This window comes from Bubalus bubalis, chromosome 14 (genome assembly GCF_019923935.1).
Source record: "Bubalus bubalis isolate 160015118507 breed Murrah chromosome 14, NDDB_SH_1, whole genome shotgun sequence".
In the NCBI taxonomy this organism is placed as follows: Eukaryota; Metazoa; Chordata; class Mammalia; order Artiodactyla; family Bovidae; genus Bubalus; species Bubalus bubalis.
Window position 1 is genome coordinate 52,051,856 of NC_059170.1, and position 20,846 is coordinate 52,072,701.

A 20,846-nucleotide genomic window follows, 5' to 3' on the forward strand; every position below is an offset into this window, starting at 1 on the left:
GTGGTGGAAAGGACACAGGAGGAAGAGATAACTCGGCTTATATGAGTCATAAGAATTTAAAAGGCAAAAGGTTAATAGCCACTCTGGTATGGTTTAAAGATCTTGCCAGGTACACTATCCATGCCAGCTCATTGACTCTTTTAGCTCACTCTGACTAGATGCTCCTTTTCAAGAGATGGAGAAACACTAAATTAATTGATTCTTTCTGATTCCTTGCAATATACAGGATCCTAGTTCTAAATGTTGATAGTATAAGATTACGAAATTATGGTTTTCAAACTCTGAGTATCCTCTTATATGTCTGAAAATTTCTTTCTATGAACTTGCAAGGGGGGGGGTCATCTTTTTTTCTTCTTCAGAAATCATATAGCAATAGTGCTGTGAGAGAAAATGTGGAGACGTTAAATAGCCGCTTCATTATTCATTCATTCATTCTGTCCTGATGATGTATTTGCATGTTGCAGATGTTTATGAAGAAGATCCTTACAGTTATATTTTTTTGACAGTGAGGTACTGCTTGATTTTGGCATTATAATCAAATCAGTCCAGTGAAGTAAACTGTTGCATGCGTGCGTGTGTGCGTACGTACGTGCTTAGTGACTCAGTCATGTCCGACTCTGTGACCCCATGAGCTGTAGCTCGCCAGACCCCTCTGTCTGTGAAATTTTCCAGGCAAGAATACTGGAGTGGGTTGCCAGTTCCTACTCCAGGGGATCTTCCAGATCGAGGGATCAAACCCATGTCTCCTGTGTCTCCTGTATTGGCAGGCAGATTATTTACCACTGCACTACCTGAGAAGCCCAAATTGTTATCCCCAAATAATTCTGATAAATATCACCATGAATAGCTTTCCGTTTGTGCTGTAAATTTCTCTTAACCTTCCAGGTCTACTTTCTGTCTTTTTCATTCTTGCTCTGTGCTTCAGGAGGCTGACTTCCTTGTGGTACCTTAGTTGGATTCTCATAATTTTTAGCTTCTGATTAGGGCCACTTTCTAGAAGTCATTGGTAGGAGAGTGAAAAATGAGGAGAGATAAAGTCAGGGGCATTTATTTCCCAGGATTCCCCTCTATGGCCCTAGTTTAGGTAAGACTTCATTCTTTGCTGAAGGCCATCTCTCCTGTCCTGCGGCCTCTTCTATACCTGTAGTTATAGCTCTTTCCGAGTGGTGTGTGAACGTAGAGCGGTCACAGCTTTCCTCCTCTATCTCTCTTGTCACCTAAGTATGCTTCACCAATCCATGTAGCCTTTTCTCTACCATGTCCCCTGCCCTTGTAAACAGACACCCCTTTCCCTCTTGGTTGGCTAAAGTTAATCACTGCAGTATTTCCTAACATGTGTCTTAAACATGTAATTACTATCAAAACCCCAAAAGTTAATGGTTCGGGACAGAGAAAGTATTCTTTAAAATAAGTTTCTGACTTTTTCAACTGTGGCAATTTGGAGATTTCACTGACGTTGTGAAGAACTTCAGCATCTTCAGGAATTCATTCCTAAAACTGGTTTTCTAAAATTTAACTTGTGTGAGGGACACTAAACAGCATGCAGAGAATAAAGGTTTGAGATCTCTTTCTCCTGTGCCAGTGATAATGACCACAGCATTATACTTAAAAGTTACTATCTTGCTGAGTTAAAAATGATGCAAATTGAATTCTCCCACCTTCAGTGAATGAACGGTTGGTAGGTCAGTACTGTGCATAGCTCAGTTCAGTCTGCTACATGCTTCTCTTTTATTCATCAGCCATTCCTTAAAAAGTATTTCCCTGTGGAAATGATTGACTGTGTTGACTGAAAATCTTATACCACGATATTGACTTGCAGAATTTATTTTTATGTAGGCCTGAGCTCTTCAGGGGTTTTGTAGAAACTAACTACAAAAGATGTTTGATCTACATAGAATACCATGTAGAAGCCTACTGACTTAATATTATTGGAGTGTCTTCATCCATTTCAATAGACAGAAAAATTGACTTTCACCATGAAGAGATGTTATTGGAAACTAAATTGGTATCTCAACTGCTTAAGTAGGATTGATAGATGAATATCCTAAGTTAAGGTCTGGGCACCTAATAAGTATCCAATAGATATTTAATGGTTAAGTTAACTAACCACTGTTGTCGTTCAGTTGCCCAGTTGTGTCCAACTCTTTGCGACCTCATGGACTGCAGCATGGCAAGCCTCCCTGTCCCTCAACATCTCCCCAAGTCTGCCCAAGTTCATGTCCATCAGTGATCCCATCCAGCCATCTCATCCTCTGACACCCTCTTCTCCTTCTGCCCTTAATCTTTCCTAGTATCAGGGACTTTTCCAATGAGTCAGCTCTTCACATCAGATGACCAAAATACTAATTAACTAACCAAAATATAATTAACCATAAATTATACCTTTTGAAAAGCTCTATTTATATCTTTTTAAAAAAAGATTCAGTGTATTTATTTGGCTGTGCTGCCCTGGTTGTGGCACACAGAATCTTTGATCTTCATTGCAGCAGTGTGGCAGCGACCCCATGGACTGTTGCCCTCCAGGCTCCTCTATCCAGGGAGTGTTCCAGGCAAGAATACTGGAGTGGGTTGCCATTCCCTTCTCCAGGGCATCTTCCTGACCCAGGGATCAAACCACATCTCCTGCGTTGCAGGTGGATTCTTTACCACTGAGCCACTGGGGAAGCCCATACCCCATTTATAGTTAATATAAAACAGTGGCTTTTCTCCCTGTGCTGTACAACAGATCCTTGTAGCTTATTTATTTTATACACAGTAGTTTGTACCTCTTAATTCCCTACTCCTGTCTTGTCCTTCCCTACTGGTAACCACTAGTTTGTTCTCTGTATCTGTGAATCTGTTTCTTTTTCATTATATTCACTAGTTTTTTTCTTTTTTTTGATTTCACCTGTAAGTATATCATACAATATTTGTCTTAGAAAATATTGAAAAATTTAATATTACATTTACTTAGTATCATTGTGTATGTTATTTATAATCTACATCTCATTTTGAATGTTATTAATAATGACTTAAATAGACGTTATTTATTCTTTTGAAAATAACTTGCTGCATTATTTAGTATGATTTATTGTATGTCTTGGTACCAGAAAATACTTCTGATGGGATTAATTTTCAGTTTCATTATGAAAATAGATGAGATGCAGCATGATATATTAGAAAGAGAGCCAGACTGTGAATCAAAAGATGTGACTCTAATTCTTAGCTCATCTGCTTATAATACAACATTGAGTAAGCTGTTCATCTCAGAACTTTTAGTTTTGTCATCCATAATGGGGGTGACATCATAGGTAGCTGCCTCTCACACTTGTGGGGTAAAGGCTGTATACCTTGCAACTGAAAACCAACTATAAATGTAAATTTGCAGAAAGTGTGATTTAGAGCTCAACACGAAAGTTTTTTTTTTTTAAGATTTATTTATTTTATTTTTTGACTGTACTGCATCTTTGTTTCTGCATAGACTTTCTCTATTTGCAGTGAGCAGGGGCTACTCTTTGTTGCAGTTCTTCAGCTTCTCATTACAAAGGCCTCTCCTGTTGTGGAGCACGACTCTAGGGTGTGCGGGCTTCAGTAGTTGCAGCTCTCAGCTCTCAGAAGTTGAGCACAGACTCAAGAGATGCAGTACGAGAGCTCAGTAGTTGCTGTTCCTGGGCTCTAGAGTGCTGGCTCAATAGTTGTAATGCATGGGCTTAATTGCTCTGAGGCATGTGGGATCTTCCTGGACCAGGGATCAAACCAGTGTCCCTTGCACTGTAAGGTGGATTCTTAACCACACTGGACCACCAGGGAAGCCCAACAGAAAACTATTACAGAGGCACATTTATTTCACAAATTAGCCCACACTTGTGACACTTATGTGCTCTTTCCTTCTCTAGCCATGCTCCCTGCTTATGAATCATGATAGTACAGTGGTGATCTTAATTTTCCAAAAAAGCTGATTGGTGATTTATTTTTTTAGTAGAAAAGGGCAAGCACGTAGGGGGGAAACTCCCTTCAACACCCTTCAATTTCTTATTCTCTGGTCTTCCCCTTTATAATGTCAGAGGATGATGCTTTCTTTCTAGACTGGACATAAAAAGAGATTCTTTGAACATAGCAACCCCAGGTAGCTCGAGTGTTGTCTTCTGATTGTAAAATGGCCAGGAGTATTTCTCCTTTAATAGAAGATAGGTCTGCTGTAATGTATTCAACTTGGTTTTAAATATTAGGGACTATAGAGACTTCCTTAGTGGTTCAGTGGTTAAGACCTCACCTTCCAGTGCAGGGGGTGCCGGTTTGATCTCTGGTTGGGGAGCTAAGAGTCCACATGCCTCTTGGCCAAAAAAAAAAAAACAAAAAACAAAAAAAAAAACATAAAACAGAAGAAATATTGTAACAAATTCAATAAAGATTTTTTTAAATGGTCCACATCAAAAAAATCTTAAAAATACAAAATAAAATAAAAAAAGAAACAGAAGAAAAAAAAAAAGAAAGAAAAACTCTTAAAAATAAATAAATATCAAGGACTTTAAAGTCAAAAGCCCTTCTAGGCAGCTAACTTACTGGCAAAATTAGATACATTATGATTAACATCTTTCAATATTGAGTTAAAATGGAGCCAGCTACAATTTATTGGAGGGTATATCTAATGAAAACAAAACATTTTAAAGACTATGTATTTTACAGTACACCTTTATTCTGATTGGAAATGAATGAGAATTTTAATGTTCTAGACTAAGCTTAGATGTGAAATTGCCCTGCCCTGGTAGCTCAGTGTCTGCCTGCAATGCAGAGTTGGGTTTGATCCCTGGGTTGGGAAGATACCCTGAAGTAACCCACTCCAGTATTCTTGCCTGGGAAATCCCATTGACAGAGGAGCCTGGAGGGCTATAGCCCATGGGGTTACAAGAGTCAGACGTGACTTAGTGACTAAACAACTACAACTTTTAGATAACTGTCACCATATAGAGGCAGGCTACTCCTCACTCCAGCAGGGACATGCCACATCTACACAAAGCTATGAGGCTAAAGTATAGGTTTTTCAAGTTCCTTGGTGACAAGTCTTGGGGCCCAGGGAGGGTAAGATAAAATGAAGCCTGTATGCAAGTAAAACTTTTTTTAAGAGATTGTTTAAACAATGTGAAGCATTTTTAAAGTGTTTATTGAATTTGGTACACTATTGCTGCTATTTTATATTGTGGTTTTTTTTGACTGCAAGGTATATGGGATCTTAGTTCCCTGACCGGGAATTAAACTCTCATTCCCTGCATTGGAAGGCGAGGTCTTAACTACTGGATCACTGAGGGAGTCCCTAAAACTATTTTTAATCTCTTCTATAGTAGCTCTTTGCTTTGCTTTTCCTTTAGTATTTAGCAAAGTCTTTTAAGATTTTCAACCTTTCTTCAGTGGGAACCAAGAGAAAATATCTTTGATTAATCTTGGTGACAACATGGACAAGAGAAATACCTGAAAGGCAGGTAAATTTCAAGGGCAAAGGAGTTACTTGGTTGACTACCTTCCGACCTCTAATAAATATGCCTTTTAGAGATAAAGTTTGGAGGGAATGCATTGTACTGTGTGGTGGTGGGGAAGTTTTTTTCCTGACAAGATTCTTTACTGCCTTCCCCACCTACTTACCACATCTACTCCATCTCTTTATTGCAAAACCTTGATCATAGCTGGCAATTAAGGACTGTGATATTAATTGAAAGGAAATTTAAGGGTGTTTTTTTTCACTCAAAAGGATATATGCATTTTAACTGATAACCCTTAAAGACTAGAGGCTATTTTATGATTAAAGGAGTTATTAATTAACGATGAAATTTCAGATGGAGGGAGGTCTACCAGGGACTGGGAACTGGCCATACTGTATAATTGTGCCTGTAGATTTTTTATGCCCAATATACATCTTTTAACCTGTCCTAATCTGTTTTTTAAATGTTCTGTTCAAAATCAAAGGTTAAAATGATTATTTTGGGGAAATGTTTTCCATATATCCCAAGAGAAATCTATCAACTTAGAATCTGAACAAGATGATAAACTTTATATTTATGGTAAATGTCTATGAAAATATATGTATTTGTTAATGAAAAGCTAAGATGAAATAGCCATAAAATATGTATGTGAATTGATGTGTTGTCATGGTTGGTTTGTAATACTAAACTTGACTTATGATGCATGCAAATTACCCATTCCTTGATCAACATAGTAATTATTTGTGAATTGCATGCTCCTAGATGTCTTGACATGAGTATGAGGTTTCTATAGCACCTTATTTAAGAAAAGATTTAGAGGGCTAGAATGAGTAGATTATAAATGTCATTTGATGACTTATATATTCATTTATCAATGTGAGATATTTATTTTGTAATTTCATTGACATTTGACTTTTAGGTATTCAGAGGATGAGTATCTTCAGATTATCACAAATATCCAGAGCTGTCCATGGAAACGACAAGTAGAAGAATATGAGAATTTTAGGTAAAAAGTTTTTCCATAAGTAATATGAATTTAAAAATGTTTTGTACATTTTCTCTGTGGAGAGAATAAGTGATGTGTTGGGGTTTTTTGTTGCTTGTTTTTTAATTTTACTTTTGGCTGTTTTGGGTCTTCATTGCTATGCATGGACTTTGTCTACAGTGAGTGGGAGCTACTCTCTAGTTGTGATGCTTGGGCTTCTCATGGCAGTGGCTTCTCTTTCTGTGGAGCGTGGGCTGTAGAGCATGGGCTCAGTAGCTGTGGCTCCCAGGCTCTAGGGCACAGGCTTAGTAGCTGTGGGGCACAGGCTTATTTGTGCTGCCGCTTGTGGGATCTTCCGGGACCAGCGGTTGAACCTGTGTCCCCTGCTTTGGCAGGTGGATTTCTAACAACTGAACCACCAGGAAAGTCCCATAATGTGTTGTTAAAAAGAAAAGTAGAAGAAGCCAACTGACAATCAGGAACATTTCCTTCTAAGAGTCTCTCATGAGACACAGGCCCTCTAACCCCATCTTATACATAGAAAATTGTATTTGTAATTATGTTGCTGATGTAATTACAAAAATCTCAAGTTCAAAGAGAAAGTTTTTGCTGTACTTTTTATTATTTTAGAGGATTTTGCTGCTTCTTTGTACTGTTTGTATTTGACATTTATTTATTTATCTTGTAAGGAATTTTGGAAAATAGAGAGAAAAATCATCTGTGGTCCCATCACTATAGAACAAAAGCCATGTTCCTTTCGGCATATTCATTTCCAGTTTTTCTCATTAGTTTTTTAATCTCAGCAACATTCAGAAATATGAGATGCTCCAGGTAATAACCAGGGAAGTACTGTCAACCTGACAGGACCAGGCTATCAGTGGGTGATTACAGAGCTGTCTGTGCTGGCATCCCTTGAAGCCTACTCAGACAGAATAAATTATATCAGAACAATATCCTATGGTGGGGGTTGCCTGGGTACTTCTCTGGCACCCCTTCCTCCTCTTAAAGCAGCTCATAGGGTGAAGCCAAGCCAGGTATTGCTGTGTCTGCCTGGGCTACATCGCTCTGCTTTTCTTTGCTTTGCATCAGCACAGGTTTTGTCTTGTGCCAAGTTATGACAATTCAGAAATATGTTATCTTTACTAGTTCCTGTTTTATTGGGTTGGCCAAAAAGTTCATTTGGGTTTTCCTGTGACATCTTATGGAAAAACCAGAACAAACTTTTTTTTGCCAGCCCAATACTTTAAGTATCAAGCTCTTAATAAAGAGACTTGGTTTCCCCCTGAGATTCTCTAAAAAGTATGTGCTGCTCACTTCTCTTTGGGGTGGGGAGGCAGCTCTCCTGCTTGTAGGGTCCTTCAGTCAGTATATACTGGAGTCACTAGATCAGCTACCTTTCATTCTGGTGCTAATTGAAGATGGCTTGTGGGTAACTCCCATTGGGTGAATGAGAAACTTCTTGATTGACTCAAAGCCAAAAAGGAACATCTTTCTTTCACTGAGTAGACACAGGGTTGTCATAACTTCCTGGAGGATTCCATTGTCTTTCCTAACTAGCATTTCAGAGTGTGGGATTCCTGTTTAACTATTTAATCTCCAGGACATTTGATGCTACATTGTCCACTATAGTCAGAAAGTGCCCCCTCAAAAGTCAAATTGAAAACCGAACGTCCAGTGAAATGGTAGTGCTTTTGGAAGGTAGGTTATTGGGTTATGAGGGTGGAGCCCTCATAAATAGGCTTTATGACCTTATAAAAGAGTCCACGAACTGCTGGTTAGTCCTTTCCATCATGTGCGGACACAGCAAGAAGACGGCTGCCTAAGAACCCTGAAGTGGATTCTCACCAGACTCTGAATTGGTCAGTACCATGATTTTGGACTCCCAACCTCCAGAGCTGTGAGAATAAATTGCTGTTGTTTATAAGCCACCTGGTCTATAGCATTCTGTTATAGCAGCTTAAATGAACTTGGACACAGTCCTACTGAAGTCTAGATTTGAAAGATTCTTGTGGCAGGAAGATCAGATAGAAACTGCACAGGCAATTGTAACCTGGTTGATCAGGGTCAGTGAGTAGCAGAAGAGTCTGGTTTTGAGAGATGTTTCTACAAGTGCAGAGTAGGCAAAAAAAGAGAGAGAGATTGAACGATTGAGGATCAATCCCAGATAATTAGCTGGAAGTACTAGATGAGTAGTGACATTGACAGTTAATATAGGGGTAAAGGAACTTCCACTTCTGGCTGTAAAGTTGATTTAGAGCAAACCTCCTGAGAATAATACAAGCAAAACAAAGCATACTAAACACCCCACTGAGGCAACGGAGAACTCCCAATGCAGGGGGAATTTCCAGGACAAAGATCCAGAAGAGAGAACCTGAAGGAGAAGAGACCTGCCTTTGAAGCTACTTTTCCTCACAAGGAACTTGCTGGTTGCAAAAGCAAAAGTATGGGGGAGAGGCAGAAACATTGAGCAGTGCTTCCAGCAAACCCTAGAGAAGACCAGTTTTCTTCACAACTGAAGCTCGGTTGAAGTTATTTCCATCCTCACTTGGACTTAGATCTGCCATTAGCCTAGATGGATGATAAAAACAAAATAATCCTGGGGCATAATTTAATCCAGTGGTCTTCAACCTTTTTGGCACCAGGGACTGATTTTTGTGGAAGACAATTTTCCACAGACTAGGATGCGGGGCTGGTTTCAGGATGATTCAAGTGCATTGCATTTATTGTGCACTTTATTTCTATTATTATTACATTGTAATATATAATGAAATAACTATACAATTGTCACTTACCACTCACTTATCAGTGAGGTGTTGATGTGAGTCTGCAAGAAGCTGATTTATTATGATCTCTGTGCAAACGTCTCTGCTAATGATAATCTGCATTTGCAGCCGCTCCCCGGCACTAGCATCACTGAGTCAACTCCACCTCACATCACCAGGCATTAGATTCTAATATGGAGTGGACAACCTAGATCTCTCCCATGGGGAGTTCTTAGTAGGGTTCATCCCCCTAAGAGAATCTAGTGCCACTGCTGATCTGACATGAGGCAGAGCTCAGGCAGTAATGTGAGGGATGGGGAGCATTGTAAATACAGATGAGGCTTCATTCGCTCACCCACTGTTCACCTCCTCCTGTGTGGCCCAGTTCCTAACAGGCCATAGACTAGTCCTTGAGACTCCTGATTTAATTCATTGAGGGCCTCAGTTGGAACAAAATGATTGAGGAAAGACCAGTATGCTCTCTCTTAAGGAGAAGACTCATCTTCTCCTTTGCCATTAGCCTTGAGACTCCTACTGGGACATACACCATTGGCTCCCTTAGTTCCTAGGCTTTGGGTGTGGACTGGAACTACCACTGGTTTCCTGAACCTCCAGTTTGCAGACAGCCTATCATGGGACTTCTTAGTCTCCATAATCATGCGAGCCAATCCCTCATAATAAACGTTCTTTCTACATATCTATAGAAGAAAAATAATCCACCCTGGAAGAAGATAACCTCATTATGAGCCTTCAGTGATCCCTGCCAGTTGTTACTCACAATGTTTAGCTCAATTAAAAAAAGATTTCTTGGGACTGCCTGTTGGTGCAGTGGTTAAGACTCTGCATTTCTATTTCAGGGGGCATAGATTTGATCCTTGGCCAGAGAACTAAGACCCTGAATGCCTCATGGGCCAGCTCAAAAGAAACTTTCTTTTAATTTAAAAAATAATTATTTTTAAAGGTTTTTCCTTTTTCTCTGTGTGTGTGTGTGCGCGCGCGCAAGCGCATGCACACTAAAAATCAAGAATCTCTTCGAATCCAAAGCTGTATTAAAGAAACTGGTACAAATGATGATGGATAGACACTGTATAGCTGCATAGTATGCAGATAGACCGGCCATTTTCCCCTTAGAACTGTCTCAGTGTAAAAAGTGCATCCATAACCATGATGGTTACCCAGTGGTCTATCTGTCTTTCAGGGCCAATTTAAGTAAACATCTGGGACTATAATACTAACTGTTTGTTGTCACTCAAGAGAACAGTCATGGTGACATTTATTTATTTATTTGAATATTTATTATATCAAAATGTTCTTTTTATGGGCATATTTGTAAACTAAATTACATAAACCCTCAACAGAAATCTGTGCCATTAAATTACAATAAACCATTCATTTTCCTCAGTTTTTACTGATATAGCTTGCCAAATCTGGAGAGTTTCTGGCTTATTTATAAAGCTGGCATTATAGAAATGTCCCCTATTATTATAGTTGTCAAGTGGCTAAATACTTTTCTATTTTATTTATTTATAGCAATTTATACCAAATTGAAGAAAAGTGAAAGGTGGTAATATTCTTTTAGCAGGAATAACAAAAGTTACACTAAATTGTGAAAAATATGAGCAAGTGAATATATTCTAAATCCAGCTGTAGCCTGATTGTTGAAACTCCCAAAAGTTGACACCTAGGAGCTATTGAAGATTATGGGATTTTTGTGGTCACAGGATCTCAAAATCAGAGAGCTTTTATAAGTGTTTCTAAAATGAATGTGCTACTTTGCTACTTGCTAGTAGAGGGCATGTATTTTATTTATCAATAAATATTTGTTTTCGGTTTACTATGTCAAAGAACAGGCTTAAGCCTGATACAGTGTCAGGCACAAAGTAGAACCTTAATAAATATGTATTAAATAAATGGATGCATGAAAACAAACAAGAAGATATAAGGTTTTCTTACTGACTTCAAGGAAATTGTAAACCATTTGGAGAGACAAGAAATAAAAGTGAATGTGTGTGCTCAGGTGCTCAGCCATGTCTGACTCTTTTTGACCCCATGGGTTATAGCCTATCAGGCTCCCCCTGTCCATGGGATTTCCCAGGCAAGAATACTGGGGTAGATTGCAATTTCCTACTACAGGGAGTCTTCCTGCACTAGGGATTGAACCCGAGTCTCCTGCATTGCAGGCGGATTCTTTACCAGCGTACCATCTGAGAAACCCCAACAGTGTGACTATTTATGATTTAATGTAAAAATGTGTGGTGTATAGCTAGTGCTAGTGTTAGTCATTCAGTCGTATCTGACTCTTTGTGACCGCATGGACTGTAGCCCATCAGGTTTCTCTGTCTATGGAATTTTCCAGGCAAGAATACTGGAGTTGGTAGGTATTCCCTTCTTCAGGGGTTTTTCCCAACCCAAGAATAGAACCCAGGTCTCTTTCATTGCAGGCAGATTCTTTACCATCTGAGGTACATGGGAAGCCTGAGTGATGTATACAGATACTACAGTAGTAAAGGAAAAAAAAAAAAGAAAATCTCAGCCCCCTTTTTTCTTCCTTGGCATACAATTTCATTTGCAAACTGTACAAAATTAAGAATGTCAAGGTCTTCCCTGGTGGCTCAGATGGTAAAGAGTGTGCCTGCAATGCCGGAGACCTAGGTTTGATCCCTGGGTTGGAAAGATCCCCTGGAGAAGGAAATGGCAACCCACTCCAGTATTCTTGCCTCGAGAATCCCATGGACAGAAGAGCCTGGCGGGTCCATGGGCTCACAAAGAGTCAGACATAACTGAACAATTAACACTTTCACTTTCAAGAATGTCAAGCTGTCTGCCTTCTGCTTTTAAAATTTATTAATTTTCATATTACAATTATTTCCCCCAAGCATAAGTTGGTACACATATGATTTGCATAAAATTTAACCTGGATTTCAGTTTAATAAATTATAGATGGTTTCCAATTTACAATGGTTCAACATAACAATTTTTTGATTTTATGATAGTGCACATTCAATATGCATCCATTAAAGACAACTTCACATTTTGAATTTTGGTCTTTTCCGAGGTGTCTGAGGACAGAGGGAACAAAACCTTCCCACTGCACTGAGAAGGTATCTTGAAATTAAAGATTGAGGCAGGTAGCTCCATATAATCAGTGGATCCATTTATTATGTGGTAACTTACTTACAGAGTAGAATCACGTGGATGGTGACCCAGAGCTGTACTTCACATCTTGAGGTGCCTTTGTGACAATTGTATAGTTAACTTAGAGTATGGGGGAATGCACTTGCAGGCAGTGGGTGCATTCCTAAGTCAAGATTTATGATGGAGAGCTAGTCTCATGCTGCTGCTAAGTTGCTTCAGTCGTGTCCGACTCTGTGCAACCCCAGAGACGGCAGCCCACCAGGCTCCCCCATCCCTGGGATTCTCCAGGCAAGAACACTGGAGTGGGTTGCCATTTCCTTCTCCAATGCATGAAAGTGAAAAGCGAAGGTGAAGTCGCTTAGTCGTGTCCAACTCTTAGCGACCCCATGGACCACAGCCTACCAGGCTCCTCCGTCCATGGGATTTTCCAGGCAAGAATACTGGGAGCCAGGAATATATCAGCAAAGGTCTTTTTCAAGAGATGCAGATTCGATCGCTGGGTTGGAAGATCACCCAGAGTAGGAAATTGCAATCCATTCTGGTATTCTTCCCTGGTAGCTCAGCTGGTAAATAATCTGCCTGCAATGCAGGAGATCCCAGTTCAATTCCTGGGTCCAGAAGATCTGCTGGAGACCCTAGGGATAGGCTGCACACTCCAGTATTCTTGGGCTTCCCTGGTGGCTCAGCTGGTACAGAATCCCCCTGAAATGTGGGAGACCTGGGTTTGATCCCTGGGTTGGAAAATCCCTTGGAGAAGGGAATGGCTACCCACTCCAGTATTCTGGCCTGGAAATTCCATGGACTGTATAGTTCATGGGGTTGCAAATAGTCGGACACGACTGAGTGACTTTAACTTTCACTAGTATTCTTGCCTGGAAAATTCCATGGATGGAGGAACCTGGCAGGCAACAATCCATGAGGCCACAAAGGGTTGGACATGACTGAGTGACTGAGCACAGCATCCCTTTAATGATTAACTTGTAGCAAAAGCAATAGAATACAAATATTAAAGTAAAAGAAACAGATCCAGTATGGAGTCAGATGTGTTCCTCCCTGTGACAGTAACATTGAAATAGTTACATGTTTTGAAATACTCCCCACTCCTTGTTCTCTACTTCCTCTACTTCACCCCTGAAAACTATTTTGTGAAGCTCTGGGAAGCAGGTTTTATCCTAGCAAAAGATTTTTGAGCTTCAGTAATCAGTCTTAGATTCCCTAGGCAACTTGCATGATAATTACTGCATTAGCTTTCAGGAATCGTTTTCTAACTTAAAAGAACTGTGTTCATTTGTGTAATCAATTACAAAAAGCTAATAGCTACACAAGCAACAGTGCTTAATTTTCATTTTACTTTTGCTCCCCCCCCACCCCGGAAATCATCATATGATTATTTTGGTTTTGGTTTCTTTTGGATCTTCTAATACCATTTAATTTCTTTAGACATTGCTGTTTCATAGACATGAGCTTAAATCCAAAAAATGACTGAATATTATCAATCACATATTTACTGAAAACTTAGTGGCAGAAAATGGTGCTATTAGAAAAATGCATGTGTTTAAGATTCATGCAAATGAGATGCCTTTCAAATTACTTGTAAAACAGGTATTTTGTGCTTGATTACTTTGTTATAGATAACTATTACATGGTAGCAATTTTATTAAATTATCCCCTCAGGTTTGGTTAGATTAAAATTTTGTGAAAATAACTTTGTCTTTCTCTGTGTTGACTATATAAGAAAAGATTTCATTGCTGTCTCAGATTCATTGATATCTCTAAAATAACAGCCAGGGTGTGGCTTGCATTTTTATTTGGACTCCATTGAAAAAGTACAGTGTTAAACCAAAGAAATGTATAAACTACATATCACATATGCTAATTTTTATGTATTTTTGGCCACACTGTGTGGGTTGTGGGATCTTAGTTCCCCAACCAGGAATTAACCCAGGCCAGTGGCAGTGAAAGTGCTGAGTCCCAACCACTAGACCATCGGGGAATCCCTTCATATATGTTAATTTTTTTACTATATGATGCTTACATATTTGAAATGGTGCCATTTCATGATTTATCTCTGTGAAAGGGCATAAATACTGCAAATAAACAGATGGATAAGTTAATATTTTTCAAATCATAAAACTGAGCAACCAAACTTACTTGAGCCAACAAAGTTTTCAACTATTTTCTGAAATATGACTCCAAAAGCAATAATCGTGGTTTGATTTTGGTCAGTATTTGGTGAATTTATGCTTCCCTCCCCTTTCCCCAGTTAACAGTTAACATAATTATGTCCCAGGCATTTTGTTTTGTAGCATTGATAGCTTTGAGAGAAGCAAAAGTCATCTCTATCAGAGGCTTCTTTTGATTATACAAAACCATGTTCACTTTTTCTGAACCTCTGTTCTCTTCCTCCTCATAACCTTTAAATACTTGCTGCTTATGATTCATATAGGGTGACTCTGATGACAACTCAGAGCAATACATATTTTTAAAAAATTTAAGGTGTTTGCACTTTATGATAGATGTTTTGGGTCAGTTGTCAGATTGAAAAAGCTTCTTTCCCTCATTTCCTCTGCCTTGAGACCATTTTTCAGTGTTAATATCCTGTCATATCATTTTCTATTTGTCATGCCATGCAGTCTGCCTGTGCATTTTGGGAAGCAACAAAACCACACCATGTCATTACACCTGCCGTATTTAATAATAGAAACTGGCTCTTGCACATTTAGGGACTAGTTCCTCCCAGTCTTCAGAATATAGACTTTGCCATAGAAATGCATCAAACCACATGGGATTCATTCATCTTCTAGATTTTATTTCAAAAATGTATTTCCCAAGTTGTACTTTGTATTGACCATATTGCTTTATGCTCCTAGATCAGAGAGCAACATGGTCAATACCATATTGCATAAAGCAATATGGTCAATACTGTTGGGCAAGTGTGTAATTTCCTCGGTTCTGTCTCGTCGCAACAAAAATTTGAAGCAATGGACGGACCAGTGTTACAACTCCGCGCAGTTTCCTTGGACAGGCCAGTGTGACAGCTCCGTGTTACATCTCAGTTTTATTTAGGAAGCAAAGAAAAGACATACTTGAGGCATGAGGACGGGCCGACCTGTGCGAAGACGCGAAGAGAAGAGAAGCACCCGGCCCAGTTTTGGCTCTTTTTATATATTTTTTTCCTCCTCACCTGAGCCTGCCCTACGTAAATTGGGCTAGCTAGGAGGGCTGTTTGGTACTCACTCTGTTCTCCGACCTTCCTTTGTTCTATTTTCACAGGCTTTTCCCTTCTTTGTCTTTTAGCCACCACCATTTTGGACTCCTTTTCCCTATTTTAACTACCTAACAATACCAAGTACAACTTGGGAAATACATTTTTGAAATAAAATCTAGAAGATGAATGGATCCCAAATGGTTTGATGCATTTCTGTAGCAAAGTCTATATTCTGAAGACTCTGCTCCTTGGAACATTTCATTGGTACATTACGTACATTGTTTGTTTGACTGCTTTGGGTCTTAGTTGCAGCATGTGGGATCTTTTTGCTGTAGTGAGTAAGCTTCTCTGTAGTTGAGGTGTGCAGACCTAGTTGCCCTGTGGCATGTGGGATTTTAGTTCCTCGACCAGGGATTGAACCTGTGTCCCCTGCACTGGAATGCAGATTCTTAACTACAGACCACCAGGGAAGTCTCCATTACATTGTTTAAACACTGATGCAATGTCTCTGTATATATGTAGATCTTTCTCCAGTGTTTCAGCATTATCTTCTTCACTTCTGAGTTAACATTTCAATGGAGTTCCTGTCCTGTGCTTTGACAGTCAGTCTTTCACATTTTATTTACCCTGGTTTTCTTATATTCTACTCAAGTAGATGAGCTGGTCTTTCATAAAAGTCAAAATATCAGTGTACACATACAAGAGAAAAAGTCATCTGACATGCAGGCAAAATTCGGTCTTTATTCATTCTCTTCCTCAGCCTGAAACCTGTGTTATTCCCATTGTGAACAGAGAATCACGTACCCTCTTAGGTTTTCCTCTGCCTGCAAGTTATAAAGCAGAACTTTGAGTGGGTTGAGGTAAAGCTAAAATTGTGAAGTATGTAAAACGTTCATTTATTGTATATTTCATATATGTATATTTCCAAATGTATTCAACATCTAAGTCTGGGGCAGGTGCCTGGACTTCTCTCCACCCCCCTTTTGGATCTTCTGTAAATTATCCCAGTTCCTTCCTCATTTCTCTCTTGCTTCTGTAGCATGGGATGTCAAGTTTCCATGTTCCCAAATGTTTTCTCCCATATTCTTCCTCAAAACTCCACTTTTTCTGTGCTAGATCATCCCCGCTAGGAGATGTACTAATTCATGTTATGATGTGAATGGTGAATGGGGTGGCTTTTCTGAACACCATATACCTCCCATTCTGTATCTAACTGGATTCATTAAGGAGAGTCACCAATATCTGATTTACTAATTCTAAATGTCTAGGCCATTGCACCTTCCTATCAGAAAGAGTCAGAAATTTGAAGGTAAAACTGAGTGATTAGTATCAAGAATTAACCTGAGTCAGGGATGGCCATCAAATTTCCCATCCTAACTTTCAGTGTGATCCCTACCTGATAATCCCACAAACTAACATCAGATCCCCTCCTAGTTGCTGGAGTTTCTCTCTGTATTCTGGGAGGCTAGTTCAAGTTCACAGGTGGTTCTGTCATAATTTAGAAAGAGGCATATTGCTAAAAAGAGATAGTGTTTTATTTGAAATCCTTAATTCTTCTGATCTCTTGGACTAACATGGAATGTTTTCATGCCTTTTGAAGCCCTGCAAATCACTGGAATTCTTAGATCATTGTATTCTTAATTCCAATCTATTTTTTAAGTGAGAAACATGCATTCATTATGAGCCAGTTGATTCTAAAATCATGGTATTTTGACATGCTATCTTTGTTTTAAAACTTGATTTAATTCATTTGTTTGGCTTCGTTAGGTCTCTGTTGTAGTCACATGGAATCTTTGTTGCATAATGTGGGATCTTTCGTTGTGACACATGGGTTCAGTTGCCCCACATGGTGTGGGATCCTCGTTCCCTGACCAGGCATCTAACCTGCTTCCCCTGCTTTGCAAGGCAGATTCTTAACCACTGGACCACCAGGGAAATCTGTGACATGGCATCTTGATTTGAGGGCTTTTTTAAAAATAGTTTTATTTATTTATTTTGGCTGTGCTGAGTCTTCATTGCTGTGTGTGAGCTTTCTCTAGCTGCAGCAAGTGAGGGCTGCTCTCTAGTGTCAGTGCATAGGCTTCTCATTGCGGTGGCTTCTCTCGTTGTGGAACACGGGCTCTCTACAGCGCTCAGGCTTCAGATAGTTCACTAGCTCTCCTTTGGATCACTGCAATGACCTTTACTCTGATCATCATTCACCATACTAGTACTCTTCTCATCCATCCTCTGTACAATGCCGGGGTGGCTTTTTAAAAAAATTTTTATTAGTGTGGAGTAGATTTACAATGTTGTGTTAGTTTCAGGTGTACAGCAAGGTGATTCAATTATACATGTACATATAATCATTCTTTTTCAGATTCTTTACCTATATAAGTTATTACAGATTATTGAATAGAGTTTCCTCTGCTAGAAGTCCTTATTAGTTATCTATTTTGTAGATAGTAGTGTGTATATGTCAGAGAAGGCAATGGCAACCCACTCCAGTACTCTTGCCTGGGAAATCCCATGGACGGAGGAGCCTGGTAGGCTACAGTCCATGGGGTCTCGAAGAGTTGGACACGACTGAGTGACTTCACTTTCACTTTTCACTTTCATGCATTAGAGAAGGAAATGGCAACCCACTCCAGTGTTCTTGCCTGGAGAATCCCAGGGATGGCAGAGCCTGGTGGGCTGCTGTCTGTGGGGTCACACAGAGTCGGACATGACTGAAGCGACTTAGCAGCAGCAGCAGCAGCAGTGTGTATATGTTAATCCCAAACTCCTAATTTATCCCTCTGCCCCCTACATTTCAGCTTTGGTAACCATAGGTTTGTTTCAAAATCTGTGAGTCTGTTTCTATATCATAAATAGGTTCATTTGTGTCATTTTAAAAAATTAGATTTCACATATAAGTAATATTATATGATATTTGTCTTTGTCTAACTTGACTTCACTTAGTATGGTAATTTCTAGGTCCATCCGTGTTGCTGCAAATGATACTATTTCATTGTTTTTTTATGGCCAAGTAATATTCCATTGTATACAGGTATGGATATTGGGTGATGATCTGTGGTCACAATTCACTTCCACCACATCTATCCCTGCCCCAACCTGTTTGGAATCCGTTGAGGTTTTTTTTTTTTTTCAAATTCAAAGCTGAGACTAAATTCAACCTTAAGGCCCTATGTTGCCTGGCTACTACCTGCTTCTTTGGCCTCACCTCACTCCATGCTCCCCTTGGCTCCTTTTGCTTCATTGTGTTGGTTTTCAGCTTCCTTAAATGTCTGATTCCCGCTTCAGCCACAGCCCCCAAAGCTCTGTCCCTTTGGCCTCCCGCACACCCCTGTTCACATGCAGTAATCTTTCAGATCCCAAATCCGTCATCTCTGCCCAGGAAGGCCTTCCCCACACCCTCACATGGAGTCATTGCTGCTGTCCTGTGACACGATTCTCCTTCAGAATGCTATACAAGTATGGATTTCCATTTTGTGTGTGAAAATGTTTTCAGAAGGACAGTAGTCTTAAAATAAGACAGGATCTTATTTCCCTGTCCAGGGATTGAACCTAGCTGCCAGTCTACCAGGGGCTAGAGACTAGAAGCAAAGTTCCCTGATTCTTACCCCATTTGAAAGCAAAAATGTTTCAAGGAGGCAAAAACTGCAAAACAGTTTATTATTAGAGACACAGCACAACATATGGGAGAACACACAGAGAAACAAGTTTATTTACGTATATCAAAAGCAGGGCAGAAATACATACCTGGAGAGGAGTGCAAAAGTCCTGAATGAGGAGCACAGAAGCTATATAGAAATACACACCCAGAGAGAAAGGGTATGGGTATCCTCCCTAATGAGGAGGAGCACATAAAGAGATAATTTAAATCACTTACATAGGGCAGGCCTTCTGGGTCTTTGTTTACATTTGGCCAATTATCATGTTTTTTTCTTTTGAATTGTCCTCCTTGGACCCTCCCCAACATGCATGTGCATCTTTTTGCTAATATGGATCCCACTAGTATTATTATTATCATTTGTTTAGTATCATTTTCCTAGCTTGCAATTAATATTTTATTGAAAATAATTTATGGCCTTGGCATCTGTAATAAATACAGCAAGCTATGAGTAGCAGCAAAGCTGTTTCAGGTCCAGTCCTCTGCCTGGAGAGATGTGTAAACATTTGGAAGTCCCACTTTTGCTTCTGAGATGCATTTTCTTGGGATTATACCATCCATTTGATAAGAACAAGCACTTTCTATTCTGTGTGTTTTACTAGAACTTTCTTTGATCTTTAAATGTTGGGAAATGGATTATAGGGCAGAAAATACTAGGCTTCAGGTTTTTAGGTTGGAATCTTCCTCTGCATTAATTGCAGTAGAAAAGGACTTACCTTTATAGGAACCCTCTCTGGCATGTCCCTCCTTTTCAAGAAGGCTGGTCAAATCATGTTTGTGACACACTCTGAGGTCCAACAAGGAATGACTCTGAGTTACCTAAAATTAACCAGCCTATGGAGGCAGAGCACAGAGTTCTGCATTCCATTCTTTACCCAAATTATTTACAACCCCTCTGCCCCCCACCCACCCGTGGGGATGAAATAAAGGGCTGGCAAGTTCAGGGTAGGATGGGATAAGAACCCTTGAGCAAAGCCTGAGGGCAGATAAAAAGTCAGGGTGTGGAGATAACCAGAGGCCAAAAGGCAGTATTTGGGCGCAATCTCAAAAAAACAGAATGATCTGTGTTTGTTTCCAAGGAAAGCCATTCAATATCACAGTAATCCAAGTCTATGCCACAACCGCTAATGCTGAAGAAGCTGAAGTTGAACGGTTCTGTGAAGACCTACAAGACCTTCTAGAACTAACACCCAAAAAAGATGTCCTTTTCATCATAGGGGACTGGAATGCAAAAGTAGGAAGTCAGAGATACCTGGAGTAACAGGAAAATTTGGCCTTGGAGTACAAAATGAAGCAGGGCAAAGGCTAACAGAGTTTTGCCAAAAGAACACGCTGGTCATAGCAAACACCCTTGTCCAACAACACAAGAGACAACTCTACACATGGACATCACCAGCTGGTCAATACTGAAATCAGATTGATTATATTCTTTGCAGCCAAAGATGGAAAAGCTCTATACAGTCAGAAAAACAAGACTGGGAGCTGACTGGCTCAGATCAAGAACTCCTTAATGCTAAATTCAGACTTAAATTGAAGAAAGTAGGGAAAACTACTAGACCATCCACATATGACCTAAATCAAGTCCCTTATGATTATACACTGGAAGTGACTAGTAGATTCAAGGGATTCAATCTGATACAAAGAGTTCCTG

The 20,846-nt window shown here is 39.6% G+C and overlaps 1 protein-coding gene across 1 annotated transcript in view; it reads left to right on the forward strand.

Moving 5' to 3' along the window:
- ST8SIA6 (ST8 alpha-N-acetyl-neuraminide alpha-2,8-sialyltransferase 6) overlaps positions 1-20,846 on the forward strand; it is a 163,731-nt gene that overhangs the window by 108,724 nt on the left and 34,161 nt on the right. The window contains exon 4 of the mRNA XM_006052363.3: positions 6,373-6,459. Within this exon, the coding sequence (XP_006052425.1) occupies positions 6,373-6,459 (87 nt within the window). The remainder of the gene's footprint in view (positions 1-6,372; positions 6,460-20,846) is intronic.